This window comes from Thunnus albacares, chromosome 13 (genome assembly GCF_914725855.1).
Source record: "Thunnus albacares chromosome 13, fThuAlb1.1, whole genome shotgun sequence".
Lineage (NCBI taxonomy): Eukaryota > Metazoa > Chordata > Actinopteri > Scombriformes > Scombridae > Thunnus > Thunnus albacares.
In genome coordinates, this window is record NC_058118.1 from 11,748,545 (window position 1) to 11,763,504 (window position 14,960).

Sequence of the window (14,960 nt, forward strand, 5' to 3'; positions counted from 1 at the left end):
TTACTTTCAAAATCATGTTTATTAAATTTAGAAAACACCATTTTGTTAACAGTTTCTTAGCAATAGCAGGAAAGAACTGAAACTGTAAGAGAGACGTTGATGGGGCCTGGGCCAACCCCTGAGTTAAAAACCAGCTGTGTTTTTGGGGCTCGTCTGTCCCTACGCTTCTGCTCTCCCGGGGCGGGGGAAGGGGGGGGTCACCTGCATCTAACATGGCATAGACTAGAAGAGAGAGTCAGTGTGGTAGTCTCAAGGTAGAACGACTAAAGAAACGAGACATAAGAAAAAACTTTGTCGACATCAGGTAGAAAAGTTGATTTGCAAAGTCACTTTTCAAGTCAAGGTATTTCCTGCCAAAATATACCGAGTATGCAACATAAACGTGTAATTAGGTTGCCAAACCGTATCGGTATGTAGGTTTAATCACTTAGGGAGGGGGTTTCTGCACAGCTTTAGGGGAGGTGGGTTTGGGGGATACTTGGGGATGCAGTACAGATGTTGTCCAAAGAGGAAGTGCAAACAATGTCTAGAAGGTGTGTTTGTTGAGGGGGTTGGGTGGTCGGGGCGGGGGTTATGGGGGTATGAGCAAAACGGGGCTCCCCCCCTTTACTCATCAAGGTGCTGAGAGGGGCGACTCTCTGGAGGGCGAGCCCGAGATATCCTCAGGGGGGAAAACTGTGAGTGTGCACGCTCGGATGCCGCCCAGCGACTCGGGTAAGTCAAACACTTTGTGCCATTCGTCTTTCTCGGGGTCGTACTTCTGTACTATTTCCACCATGCACCGATTGTTCCACGAGTACCCGCCCACCACATAGATCTTATTCTCAAACACGGCCACACCCACGTCGCTCTGGCCGCGCAACATGGCGGCGATAGGTGTCCACAAGTCGAGGGCGGGGGAGTAGTATTCGCAGCTCAGCACGTCGTCGTAGTCGCTGGTGCCCCGGAAGTGATTTCCCCCGATCACGTAGAGGCGGTCGCCCACCGTGCACATGCAGTGGAGGCCGCGCACTGTGGTCATGGGTGCTTTCTGAGTCCATTTATCCGCATCTGGGTCAAAGCACATCAGCTCTTTCTGAAAAGTGTCATGAGTGATTCCCCCTGCAGCAAGAAAAAAAAAAAAAAAAGGGAAAAAGAGAGAGAGCGCTAATTAGCCTTGACACTGATCATTTGGAGGAGGAAAACAGCTTTGTAGACTTGTCAATCACAACGATCAGTGACTGATTAAACCGTGTCAACCTACATTTTCATGTATGTAGGCCATGTAGAGCCCAAATCCACAACACTGGAAGCGGTCACATTTGCTTCAGTAGCATTATAAAGACAGAATCAGGATAAAGTCTGTACGTCTTTGTATCCTCATTTCTCAAAGCTTGAATCAAACTCTGCAAACGATAAACAGGGTAAACCGTAATTTTACAAGCTAGAGCGACGTCAATATTCGTTCTTTTCTATAATGTGAAATAATACTGATGATGATCACTCACTACAAAGATGAACACCATTACAAAGTGCTCATGTACATACGCACAAACAGACTGTAGATGCCGGGACACAAAAAGCTGAGGGAAAGTGGGGAGGAAAAAAAAAAAAAAAAGAAAAACAGGACATGTCTACAGGGAAGGCTTAAAATAAAGAGGAACACAATCCCAGCATGCATTTGGGTGGAAGCAAGCCCATCCCTCCCCCCCCTAGGCAGAGTGACTAGGAGCAAATGCAGTGAAGATTTGCAGCGCATGCCGAATACAGGCTGAATCCCTCTTTTGCTGCTGCCCAGTGATCGTGCGCTCGGTTTATTGTTGAGGCCTAAGCTGTCTATTCAGCTGCCATGACTCAGATCTGTGATGCTGCACCTCCTTTAACTGATCACATCCAAAGATAGGCTGACTATCCATTTTCTTTATCCAAGTAGACCACGGGGCAAATCTGCTATTAAAACACTGACAAGCAAACAGTGCTGGAGTCGACGTAAAGTCCTTATAATTCCTCTCAAGAGGCCCTGCTGCTATTGGATTCAGATCAAGGGCTCTGGCCTTTCCCTGTCTGATCAGTATCCCAGGATCCTAATGTCTAATAAGTGCCATTAGTGAGACACTCAGAGAGATTGGTTAAAAGCTTTTGCCCTTCATAGACAGCACAAGAGAGACTGACTGGGTTATTGTTTGTATTTTCCGCTGCGTATGCCCACGGTTTACCATATAAACACATTCCCCCCCGTTCAGCCTGAGTCCCCTTGTAAAGCCAGTGACCTGCTTGGTTGACTGGAATCAGTGCCGGCACAAGTGGGACCCAAAGAGAAGATGGAGAGCAGACACAGAGGTGAGGCAGAAAAAAAAGCGGGGCTCAGCAGATTCTAAAAATACCTCACAATGATTAAGAGTGTCCAGACTTAAGCTCTGGTATAAATATCAACTTCTAACAATCTGTGCTCGTCTCAGAACGAAAAAAACCCCCAAAACAATAAAATCCCTCAAGGATGCACATCACTAAAGAAAAAAAAACAGGTTACAGTTAGAAGTAATCTGTTTTTCCATAGTAAAGCTAGGAACATATGGATCAACATGAACATATGGTGAGCTCTGTATTCTTAAGCAAGTTAAAATCATTTCAGTTAAAACTCACAGTGCTTTTCATTTATAGGCCCCATTCAGTTAAGAAATATTCATTAACCTGCAATTCTCCACTGAGCATGACGTCACTCCTGAAGTCAAATTGTCGGGTTTATTTTGACAGACCTTTTGACATTTCAGTCTGGAAAATGAGATATGTGAGATCTTGCAATTGAACGGACTGCATCATTTGCTAAAGCAGCAGTTATGTCAATACCTACGATATTTCAAAAATGATCAAGTGTGGAAAATGCTTGCAGACATTACAGGTCAAAACCCTTTTCAGCATAAAATAATTTAATTAAGAACCGCTGTCATGAGCCCATTTTAAATGGCCTTGGCAAATCAGCTTAATTGCAAAAATGTTGACGTGCAACTTCCACCTTTCCACCCAAAGTGAGCTTACTCCCAGGCTGTATCACTCCCAACACTGATGAAATTCTCTGCAAATAACCCGTAACTTATAACTCAAAAAAAAAATATATCACAACGAAGCTGAATTTAAAATTTAAAATTTTACAAAAAATAATTTCAAAATAAGAACAAAAACATTGGTCTATGAAGCTTCAGTGATTGCAACAGCTAAACCTAAATTACTCAGAGACCACTCTGCTCTTTTCGTAGAGGACCCTGTAAATAACTGAAAAAATAGTTTGAATCGTAAGACCACAGGATCTTCACACAGATCTTAATCTCTCAGATAAGACTGCAGTCCGGAGGCGGTGTGGCCGGCTCTGCGCTGGTTCAGTAGTCATGTCTGAACTCTGCCACACCACTTGAGCTGTGATGGTCTGTGGGCTGAGTGCATTTGTCAGGTTCATCCGGCTGACAGAATACCTTCAGACAGCTCAGCAGCGCAGCCGGAGAATGTGACCTGATCTGCTGTGACAGACGGACACAGAACTGCACTTCAGCATGGGTCACCTTGCACGGCAGGACTGTAAATGCCCCCCCCCCCCCTCCTCCTCCCCTCAAGACCAGGGGTGCTACAGGGGCCTTGGTGAAACAAAATCCCTCTAATTTGGTCATGCTCGTTTACCTGCATCTTTTGTATTAAAAGCACGACAATCTCCCGGCTCGTCCAACAGTGTAATGTGCACCCATTATGATCTGCTTGGCTATCGGTTGTGTTATGACCCGTATTCACAGAACTGCTTAACCAGCTCTATCCTGTTACACAAAAAAAACGCTCGTTTCTGCACACACGTAGTTTCAGCCGCTGCAGGTGCAAAGCATGACATCGTGTCACAGTTCGGCCAGCTGGTACAATGGTGATATCTGCCAGGCTGTTGGCCGGCTATTGAGTGCATCACTGCAACATGAAACCCAACAAAAAAGGAAACCATTAGAATATCATAAGGGTGAGCAATAAATACTGTGCGCTGCAGAGTGCAGCCTGAGGCAAAAATGACTGAAAAGCAGCTGGCTACCAGCAGATAAGCTCAGCCCGTGACTACTCTGTTATTCATCATTTCAGTTTATTTATTTTAAAAAGTGTAAATGTGGCTTTCATCGACGCTCCACTATAATATTAGGCTTGCCAAATCATGTGCAGCAGTTCTTGTTTTTGCCAAGTGCAATATTAACTAATTAGAAACATGTTTTAAATTTTTTTTGTTAATATAAACAATGATAATAATTATGTATGCAGGGTTTTTTTTTTCCTGTGTTGCCTGTTTCCAGCAGAGTTGGCTCATATGAAGTGAAATTAAAAGGGCTACATGCACTGTTAACTTTTTCACATGCATGCACACAGTGACAATTCTTCCTGCAGCACTCCAATTATATTTTTTAAAAAAAAGGGACAAATCTTTAGCATGAGATCAAAAAAAAAACAAAACAAGCAAATGCTTTTTTAAAAACAGTTGTGCAAATGACTGTAAGGAGCTGAAAACATAAAAAAACATGAAAGATAACTGAAACGGTAGGTAGTGTGTTTTGCAGGAATAATGAGATTTGTGGATTAGAAAATTAAATTCACTGGTTGTGTGCACAGTCATTAAAATCAGAGAGTGCATCAAATAAAATGGGGTGTAGGCAGGTCAGCATCTTAGATTGAAATTAAGCTCAATACTTTGCTTAATAGGTTTTCAATATTTTATTTTTAGTTGCCAGAAGCCTTCTGACTGGTAAGTACAGCATGTGACTAATGCAAAGACGTTAATGTATGTTCATTCACCAAGGCTAAAGAGACATCCCAAATACCAATATACCATCTCTTTAAATAGTCCATAGACACTCATGTGCATGGGTTGACATTCTGACATTGTTACTTGTGATAGCTCCACTAGTCCACAGATTTTTATTTAAACCAGTTTCACTAGTTACATTTTTTAAAATGAATGAAATGATCTGTATAAAGCACAATAACCGCTGACACTTTGTAAATGTGTTTAGAGATAATTTGGTCGTCATGTAACTGTTATTCAGTGATGCTATTCAGTGTATGGATGACAATAAACTCCCTCTTTCCCTTTAGTTCTTTTACTTCCCTACTACTGAGATGCCAAAAAATATACAGAAAAAAACCTACGCTGCTGGAAACCTTTTATGAACAATGTTTATGCTCATGTGTTGTGTTGTACAACGATGACGGTACCCACGGCCAGGAGGGATTAACACAGGCTCTTCTGTGTTACACCTCCTACACAGGCTTCAGTCCTCTACTTTGCTCCATCTCTCCCAATTTCCCATCCACCCCCCCCCCCCCCCCCCCTCCCCCACCCCCTTCCTTTGTAGCATCGCTCTGGATTTGTCACACTAAGAAACTAGGGCTCATCTCCATAACGCGGGATTTGTTTTCAATCCTATGAAGTGAAGAAGTACTGAAATGACACTTAAAGAGCAAGTACTGACGGTCCAAAGGTCCAACCTCAGTGTCCACCCTATGCCCTAAACACTGACCCCCCCACAGACTTGAACTAAATTCACCTGCGTGCTCAGCATAGTTGAGTCGGTGTGCGAGGGCTCTGAATGATGATTGATTTGTAGAAGTGCTAAAAAGCACTCTTACTGAATCTCTGACAAGTATCTAACAAATCAAACTGGCACATCTGCGCCACACTTTATCTCACCAAATGCAGCAGGAGCTTATTTTAGCAACATCAAGTCGAATTTTATGATGCAGCAAGTTATACAAATACGTGCATTTGTATCTTGACATTTTTTCAGTTTCAATATTTCCACTGAACGTGATCAAAACACAGCAACACTGTTCTCTCAATGACTCATGGCATTACGCGCTGATAAATGCAGCGGAGCTTGGCGGAAAGGTATCAGACGAGGTAACTTCTGAATACATTTTATAGCCTTGAATGTTATTAGGTATAATCAGCTGTTTGCCGCCATGAAATGCGTGAGAAGAAAGGAAATATCTAATTGGAAATCACAACGCAATTATGACTGCCAGACATGAAATCTATTTTTAAACTGCCTATACGTTCGTACGCTGTTACAGAGGCTCTCAAAAACATAACCCTCTTTATTTGGGCCAATTAAAAATGAACTTACTTACCTGAAATATACATATAACCGCCATACACTGTCCCAGCATGGCCATAATGTGGCTCATTCATTTTTGCAACATATGTCCATTCATTTGTCCTTGGGTTGTAGCACTCCACAGTAGCTTGAAGAAAAAGATGAGGGGAGAAAAAAAAGAACATATTAGTAGAAAGTAGGTCAAGACACAACTAAGGAGGACAAACAGCAGCAAATGAGGCCTTGGAGGGTCTCGGCGTGGGAGCTAAAACACTGATTTAAATACCGAGTACACATCCCCACAACCCCACCAGCACTGACTGCACAGGAAACAGCGAAACCATCCTCAGGGGCTTGAAGATAAAGCATCTTACGATCTTACAATCTCCCGAAGTCTGGAATAGAGACACTGGGATACAAGAAGGATGCTTAAAAGGTGAGTAATTGGTGGCTTGGCGACCCCTTAACAAGCAGCCAGAGTCCATCAATTTGTGGGCTCCGTGTCTGCTTGGGAAAGGGTTGTGATTGGGCGGAAGCCTAGGCTTCGAGAACTTTACCTCGATGAAGATGAAATCCTCGATATTTAGAGATTACAGCAAGAGTTTGTGCTTTGCGCTTTTTAGCATCTGTATCAGACACTGTGGTGGAGGAGCACAAGTGTAGATTTTACCACAGCATCACGGGGACATAGATAAGTTGCGTTCTTGTTATCTTCTAATACGAGGAAAGTCATATAAGAGGATAAGGAGGACTGCATTTTTTGGTTGCATGTCACAAACAAGGGTGGAGATAAAGCACAAAATATGTAACCAATGGAAAAAAAAAGTTGTTGGTGATAAACAGTGACTAAAGACAATAAGGAGTCTCAGCTGAACTCCAGGGATGAAACTGTGAAGCTTTTAAAAAGGCTTTGGTTAAATCAATGACTTGAAAATAAATGATGAAAAATAATCATACTGGTTCCAAAATACAGCAGTAATATCTGAGGACCACAAATGACTCTGAGCCATCCCTGGGCAAGGCTGCAGAAAAATCTCAGCGGGAAAAATGAGTGAATATCTCACTCTGCTTGCTCAACAACTACCATCAAAGTGACCTTGAGCAGTGCACGTAATCCTGCAGCCGCTCAGTGAAATAAGTACAAACATATCAGAAAACAACAGCTGTACTGAGCAGATCTAAACTGCAGAGCAGGGTTAGAAACTGAAATGCGAATGATCTCTAAATGCTGCTGATTTACCTACAGAGACCAGAGACCAATATCCATCCATTGAACAAGTACACAGATTTAAACTGAACAACAGCTTATTTACTATCTGTAGTCACCTATAAAGGCTTCATTCATACAGAATGAACATCTCTCCGTGCAGGTTGGCGGTCAAACTGGTAGCTGTTGACATCCTGTAATAGTTGCTATGCAGCATACAGTATTTCTCTGACATGGTTTTCTTAAAAGTGGTCCCCAACATGGCATCAGAACCCAGGAATCGGACCGAAAAAGAGACTGTAAATGATCAGTGGAGTCTGACTGGTCCCAATAATCTCAGAGGATTAAAAGGATAGGAAAAAAGAACATCTTTATTACCAAATTCAGTTCACTTAAGATATTTCTTTGTTTGAAAAGGCTGCAAATGACCTAGAGATCCTTTCTGACACGAACATTTTGCTTCTGTACAGCAGGTCATAAAAAGAGCCTCTTCGAGCCTAAAAGACCATTAAAACTGAACGCTTTCTGTTTTTTTTTCTCTCATTGGCGTGACTGTGAGTTATACAATGTTGAAATGAATCTCTGATACTACTGTAAAATAGAATGATTTGTCTGACAAACCTGTGTTGCACACAAACTACCCCACCCGAAAATATATATTTTTTGTTGTGTTATTTTAAAAACAGGAGCAGCACAGTAGTAGGCGTATTGGGCGTTAAGATGGTAAGCTGCCTACTGTAAATACCCGTTTCACTTTGTTAAGCTTTTCTTTTACAATCCGTCCATTTCAGACAAACAACAAAACCACACCCTGTGACACTGCCAAGATTCAACAAATGTACTGCAGGGGCCGGGCACATCTAGAAAAACATCAGGGCTGAACCACATGCAGTGAAAGGGCAGTGAAACGTAAAGCAGAAAAAGGCAGTTGTGTGGACAGGCAGTGAACTGGGGCCGTGTTCTTTGGTCTAATTATAACCCAGAAGAGAAGACTGCTCGCACAGTGGCTGCCCTCTGTCCGCTGCAGTTACAGAGCTTAATTTAAGTATTGGGTGGCACCTCGCTGTGGTCCACAGTTACGGCTGCTGAGATTCCAGATTGGTTACTCAGCATCAACAATAAAACTACAGTGAACTGATATATGTTGTGTTATGTAAGGTTGAATTGTGAATCAAAATAAAATAAAATAAAAAAAAAATGTTTTGACTACAAACAGCAGATTACTGAGTCAAGATGCATTGATATGACCTCTTTACAATTACAGAGAATACAAGTGACAAATCATCTTGCATCTTAATCCTCTCTGGCATTACAGTTCATGTCCCGGCTTCAGCTGCGTCTCAGGATTTACAGTTCAGCGTTATCTGATACAGCGTTGCAACAAACACATCCATTGTACACTTTAATCTTTAGATATTTGTTGAGACTGTATCAGAAACGTTTTGCTTCCAGTCTACAGTAAGTTCTTAAGAGTACAGGTTGTGGTTTTGTTGTATTGAATTGCAATATATTGCAAAGTGAAAGAACATTGAAAGGCCTCACGATATTACCAACCCATCAAAATGTTGCCAAAATACAGCTTATAAAAAATGAATCAATCGTAGTGATGGAACAGAAAGTCTGTGACACAGTGACAACTAACACTGAACATTCAGCTTTACAGAGGAAATACTGCATATGTTGAAATGTCATTAGATTGTAGAGGTGTTCGTGATAATATGCACATCGTCTAAATTTGATTAAATTACACACATTATGTAAAGCGACATGTTGACACAGCAAATAATGTGTAGGCACAACACTTGATTACCAACATTAGTATATCTTATTAAACTGCACATTCTTTCTCCTACTACTCCTTGATATTTAAGTGTATAAACTCATACAATATTAATTAAAGGCTTCTGCTGTTGCAAGAGAGATAAAACAAACAAGCAGGGAAATAAACTCACCGAGCTCCCCGGCAGCATTCCTTCCACCGACAGCATAGAGGTGTCCCTTGAGTGCACTGAGGTGGAAGAAGGTACGTTTCTCATTAAGGCATGCCACCTGGATCCATTTGTTGTAGCGAGGGTCGTACCGGAACACGGTGTCCACTGCTGTCTTGCCTTTGGTGTCATAGTTGCTTTGGCCTCCCACAACGTAGAGGAAGTTGCCGATGACTGCAATGCCGTGCTGGTAGCGAGGTGCATCCATAGGTGCCAGCGCCTTCCACTCATGAGCCTTCTCATCAAACAGACGCAGCTCCTTACTAACAACTAGCTGCTGCCGCAGAACACCACCCAGCGTGACCAGGTGGGCACTGTCTGAGCGGATGGCTGTCCGTTCTGACTGCATAACTGGCTGCATGTAGGGCATCATTTGGTAGTTGCTAGCTTCCAGGAGGAGGTTGACACAGGTGTTGTCGGTGCGCATAAAGTCCACTGTCTGCACGTGATTGATGAGCTCCTGGGGGTTCATGAGGGGAAAGCGAATGTTCTTCATGAGTTTTGGGGCATAGTCCATACGACCGTCTTCGTAGCGTAGCCAGCGGCACGCAGCCTTGAACAGGTCCAACTCAGTGCAGTGTTTCAAGCTGTTGCTGGACAGTACAAAAGCCAACCTTTCAAATGGTAGCTTGACAAACTCTCCCGTGCCCAGCAGTGAGGGGAAGTTCTTCAGGATGAAGTTGTTGACATATTTGTCCACCTCTGTGAGGTTATATGTGTTGGCAATGCGCCCCACCTCTACACAATTGTCGAGTGAAACCTGCAAGGAAGCAGAAATAAAAATCTTGGAAAGCTGAAACTAAGATTGAAAACACATCTGAGGACATGAAAAACTGGAGTTTCCAAACTTATATGCACAAACTTGGACAAAATGATTTTGAATTACAAAATATCACTGATTTAACACTGAGCGATGCTGCAGTCAGAGACAAATTAACATCCAGTCTACACCTGTAACACAGAACATAAGCCGTTTACAAGAGGATTTGCTGCTTTTCTCTGTTTTATCACTTAATGTAATACCTTTTGTTTTTCAGACTGCTGGCAAGAGAAATAAGAAATAAGCAATAAGCAATGCTAAGACTTCAATATGGGCTCCAGCAATTTGTGATGAGCATAGGCAATTATTTACAAAAAAAAAAATCAATAATGAAAGTAATCATTAGTTGCAGCCCTAATGTGCACTCTAATTATTAACACAAAGTATTTTTTGTTAGGTTTTATATACATATATACACATACACACACACACACACACACACACACACACACACACACACACACAAGATAAAGTTAAATATATATTCAAAACTTAAAACAAGCACATACCTTCTGAACATGCCAAAATCAATATACATCATTATGGGCAGTTCTTTCTATTTTGTACACATTTTCTATATAAAAAGGACATTTTTATACACACTGACTGCTGCTTTTTTCAATTGGTGCATTTCAAACTATTTACCTGCTGCCCTTTTCACAAATCAAATATTAAGTTAGTTGAATAATACACCAAAAACTGTTGTTTTTACTTAGTAGCAAAGTTGTCAAGACCAACTGTTAATTCTGCCTGGCAACTGGTCCTAAAACTGTCCAACTTAACCTCACCCTCTTCTTCACTGCCTGACACTTGTCTTTGTTGCTGTCAGTCACTGATAACTGCTCAGTTTCTACGTCTTGATCGGACAAGAATTAAATTAAGATTTGATGAGAAATTATAATAAAATATTTCATCTCATTATTGCAGACACAAAAAGAACACAGATACACCGACACACAAACAATAACCCACACAAAATCCTTTGTGAAATATACTTTTATGCATGTGCCTCCTCCTCTAACCCACAGACACTCTTACAGGACTTCTAGAGAAGTTTAAATTCAAAATATTTTGGTAAAAAATATTTAATTAAACCTCAGCATTTATTCAAAATTATGTTTGGCTGAAATCACAAGATACCAGGATTTCAGCGACTTAACACATGTTCATTAGTGTCTCTGTTATGAGATAAAATTGAAAACAACAGCTAATTTACAACTCGTGAAGTAGTTTGTGATGATGTGTGATGTGCAGTTGTGGCTTGTGTGTCTGCTTCCTTACCCCAGATATGAGAAAGACCTTGCAGAAGTCCAGTACAGGAAGGATTTGTAAGAAGCTGGCTGCTTCAAGTGTGTCTTGCAGGTTCTCCATGTTGAGTGACAACTTGGCTGTGTAGATGAAGTCGATGATCTTCTTTAGGCCTATTCGGTTAACTCCATGAAGCTTGATACACATTAAATCCTGTTCTTTCATTCCACCTGCATCAGGAGAGAGAAGAGAATAAGAAAGAAAAGGAGATGCTTACACATGGTGCAACTTATACATAATCCTATTTGACTGACAGGTCTGTGAACAGCTGCATCTATTTGATTTTTCAGAATAATGCTTATATAACAGATAAGCTGAAATTTTAAAAAAACAAAAACAAAAATGCATCACTTCATTTTGATGCATATGCCATTTTGCGTAAATGGAAATGAAATGTATTCAGTGTCAAAGGACTACTGTTTACAGACAGGATTGAAGGTCTTAGGGAGAAACCTTTGCTCAGCATTTAAGCTCACACAGCTCCCTCGTCACTACTAAGCTACCCCTCACTCTACACTAAGTACAGTTTCTCCCTCATGCTACTTCAACAAGCTCTTCTATTCTCATTGCAGAACCTTCTTCATCTTAATCATATACTTTAAATGCCAAAACTCCAAACTTACTTCCATTACTGTCACAAAATGAGACCCAAAATTACCCTGACGGCTGCTCCTTTGGTTGCTCATTTATGTAATGCGTGTATGTAATATAAATGACTTAAGCCCTAAATTAATGATAAAAAGCTCTAGTCATGAGAAATTAAAACTTCATTTAAAGAGGCGACATATTAATACAAAACTAAGAGGGTGAACATGGTAAACGTTACACCTGCTAAACATTAGCACGTTCGCATTGTCAGTGTGAGAATGCTGACATTAGCATTTAGCCTGCTAGCATAGCTGTAGATTCTGGTCTTGTTACAGTTAATCTGCTCCTCCTTAAAATACCCTTCACACAATATTTAGAAGTACTCAAGGTTCCTTCTTCCTCTGCATACAGTGCACCAAGGACAAGATACAGGCTAATAATTCACATTTACATTCATTACAAGTATAAATGACCACGAACATGGATGCATAACAATGACATGGTCAGGTTAGTAGTATAACATTGAAACCTTCATGAATTATAGATCCACACACAATACAGGGGGGATGTAGGCACAAGGTCATTCTGAGTGAATTCTCAGGTGGCAAAAATAACAGTGACATAACTGGGACCATGTTATAGCGTGGAGATGCTCATGAATAAAAAATGTTTTACAATAGGGTACGGTGCAGGAAGAAGGAAGATAAAAAGCAATCAAATGAATGAATCATAGCGACAGGAAGCACATGAAATACACATCAGCCTAACTGGAACCAGTAAAATTGTTGTTCTGGTCAGCGTGAGGCTATGTTGACCCACCTGTGAACATGGCTTTGAAATAGTCGGAGGAGGAGGCCATCATGGCACGGTGTACGGGGAAAGCTTCGTCGCCATCCCCAGCCACCAGCGTGACGTCACATAACAAACCCTCTATCCTCAGCTGGTCGAATCCCTACAAGAGGAGAAAAGTGAGAGATGCATGTGAGAGATGATGTCAGTGAGTTACGTCAAGAAGACCTAAAGTATGCGGTGGTTTTACTGCAGAGAAGTGGACCTCGGTTTAGACTGCATAATTACTCTAACTCTCATCAATAAGGACACAGACGAAAACATAAACAAATCTATCTCAGCCAGCGTTTTTTCTTCCATGTTTCAGAGTAGATCAATCAAAATACCTCTCAGCCACAGCCTGTCAGACATGAGCTCATGGACCCAAAAGGGTATGTGACGGCCCTCTGGTCTAACTTAAGCCGTCCTGCTGATCGTGGTCTGCTTGTTTTCTTGACTGTCTTTGCATGTTAACTGCCAACTCTGGCTCACAATTATGTATTTGAAGCTACAGCTACATGATATTGTCTCTGTGTAGGCATACATAGGCAGCATGGAGGAATTAACTACACTACACACAGATAAATTCACTGCTGGGTTTGGTCTGGGAAACTGTTAATATTTAAAACAAATAATCCCATCCTTATCCTTAAAAAATACACTTATTGGTGACTTGAAAGGCTGTACTGATTATTTACATGTAGTCCACTGTAGTGACTCTTCGGAGAGTCATATTTTGCACATGTTCACCGTTTAATCTGCTGCATACCTGAGGCTGTCCACACATGTGTGCTCTCAAACATCGTCACACCGTATTCTTCACACATGGTTTCACTTACCTACACACCTGACCTCACTGACTACCACTTCTACTGCTTTTTGCATTTTACTTCATTTTTGGAAAAAAAAAGAAGAAGAAAAAAGTTAAGTTAAATTCATGACAGGTAGCACTAACGGGGTGAAAAGCAGAAAACATAAAGTACACATTGATAACATACTACTGCAACTCAACAACCTCAGTAATCATCAGTGGTGAGTTTTTATGGGGGGGTTGCTTCCAAATGCATCAGCTAATTGAGACTAGCTGAGTCTACTAACTACTGTAACTGTGTGATACAGGGTGTGAGATAAGATAGCCGAGAAAAAATCATTATTTCGCCCTGACACCAATACATTAATGAGCGGCAAAAGCAGCCAGCAGCCATTCATTTTCAATGAGAGCTGGTGATGAAGGGCAGCCATTGCTGTGGCAACAGCGAACAGCACAATGCCAGCAGCCAATACAATAACTTCACGTTGAGCTTGGCGCAGATCGGTGGTGACATGCTTGAAAAGTCAGCAAATGCTGATTGGAAATTCATGCAGTAATACAGTATCTTACTTTGTACTTAAACTTGAAATCCATAAATCCATTTACGTTATTGATTTCTGATGCTGAGTCACACTGTTTTGCTGTGTATTTATCTTATTGCAGAATTTTTAATTGATAATTGATTGAATAGTTTCTCTTCCTGCTTGTCCTTGGTGCCATCATCTTTATGATGTTTATTCAGTTCTCTGCTACATGAGAGCTCTTTTCTTTGTCTTTCTTTTTTGTAAGCATGGTAAGCATTAGGAAGATGAGCTATGAAGTGAGGCCACACTTCTATGAGAGGGTAGTTTAAGTTCTATGTCAACATGATACCATGTGCTTCAACTGCATACAATAAAGTAGGTCAACTTCAAGAATTCATTCAGGTATATTAAAGCTTTTCTGTACATTCTTGATCAGCAATAGATCATAATATTCATGTTGTGCTCACTCAAAAACCACACAGATATTAAATTGTATCCAACAATTCATACCAAAGGGCTCTTTAATGTAGTTATAGGTCAAGCTGCCAAATACCACTGTGACAGATGATAAGGAGCTCAAAAAGACAAACTGACGGTCTTATAAATGCTTCTGAGAGCCTGGCAGGAGAGTGTGTGAGTATATAACTATACTATGATCTAAGTTATATTCAAAAAGTATTTTTCAAAATTTAAGTGTAATATAAGGTCGTCTTATAATCAGGGTTAGAAACCAATTATTTCATAACATCTGAGGTTTAATATTTACCAACATTGTTTGAATGCCTTCGCTAATTTGT

General features: G+C 41.0%; 1 protein-coding gene across 2 annotated transcripts in view; it reads right to left on the reverse strand.

Annotated features, from left to right (window-relative positions):
* klhl13 (kelch-like family member 13) overlaps nt 1–14,960 on the reverse strand; it is a 39,596-nt gene continuing 24,636 nt past the window's right edge. For both annotated transcript variants that reach the window (XM_044370591.1, XM_044370590.1), the window contains 5 exons: nt 12,820–12,952; nt 11,386–11,582; nt 9,249–10,044; nt 6,124–6,237; nt 1–1,101 (listed from right to left, as the gene is read on the reverse strand). In XM_044370591.1, the coding sequence (XP_044226526.1) occupies nt 614–1,101; nt 6,124–6,237; nt 9,249–10,044; nt 11,386–11,582; nt 12,820–12,952 (1,728 nt within the window). In that variant the 3' untranslated portion in view covers nt 1–613. The remainder of the gene's footprint in view (nt 1,102–6,123; nt 6,238–9,248; nt 10,045–11,385; nt 11,583–12,819; nt 12,953–14,960) is intronic.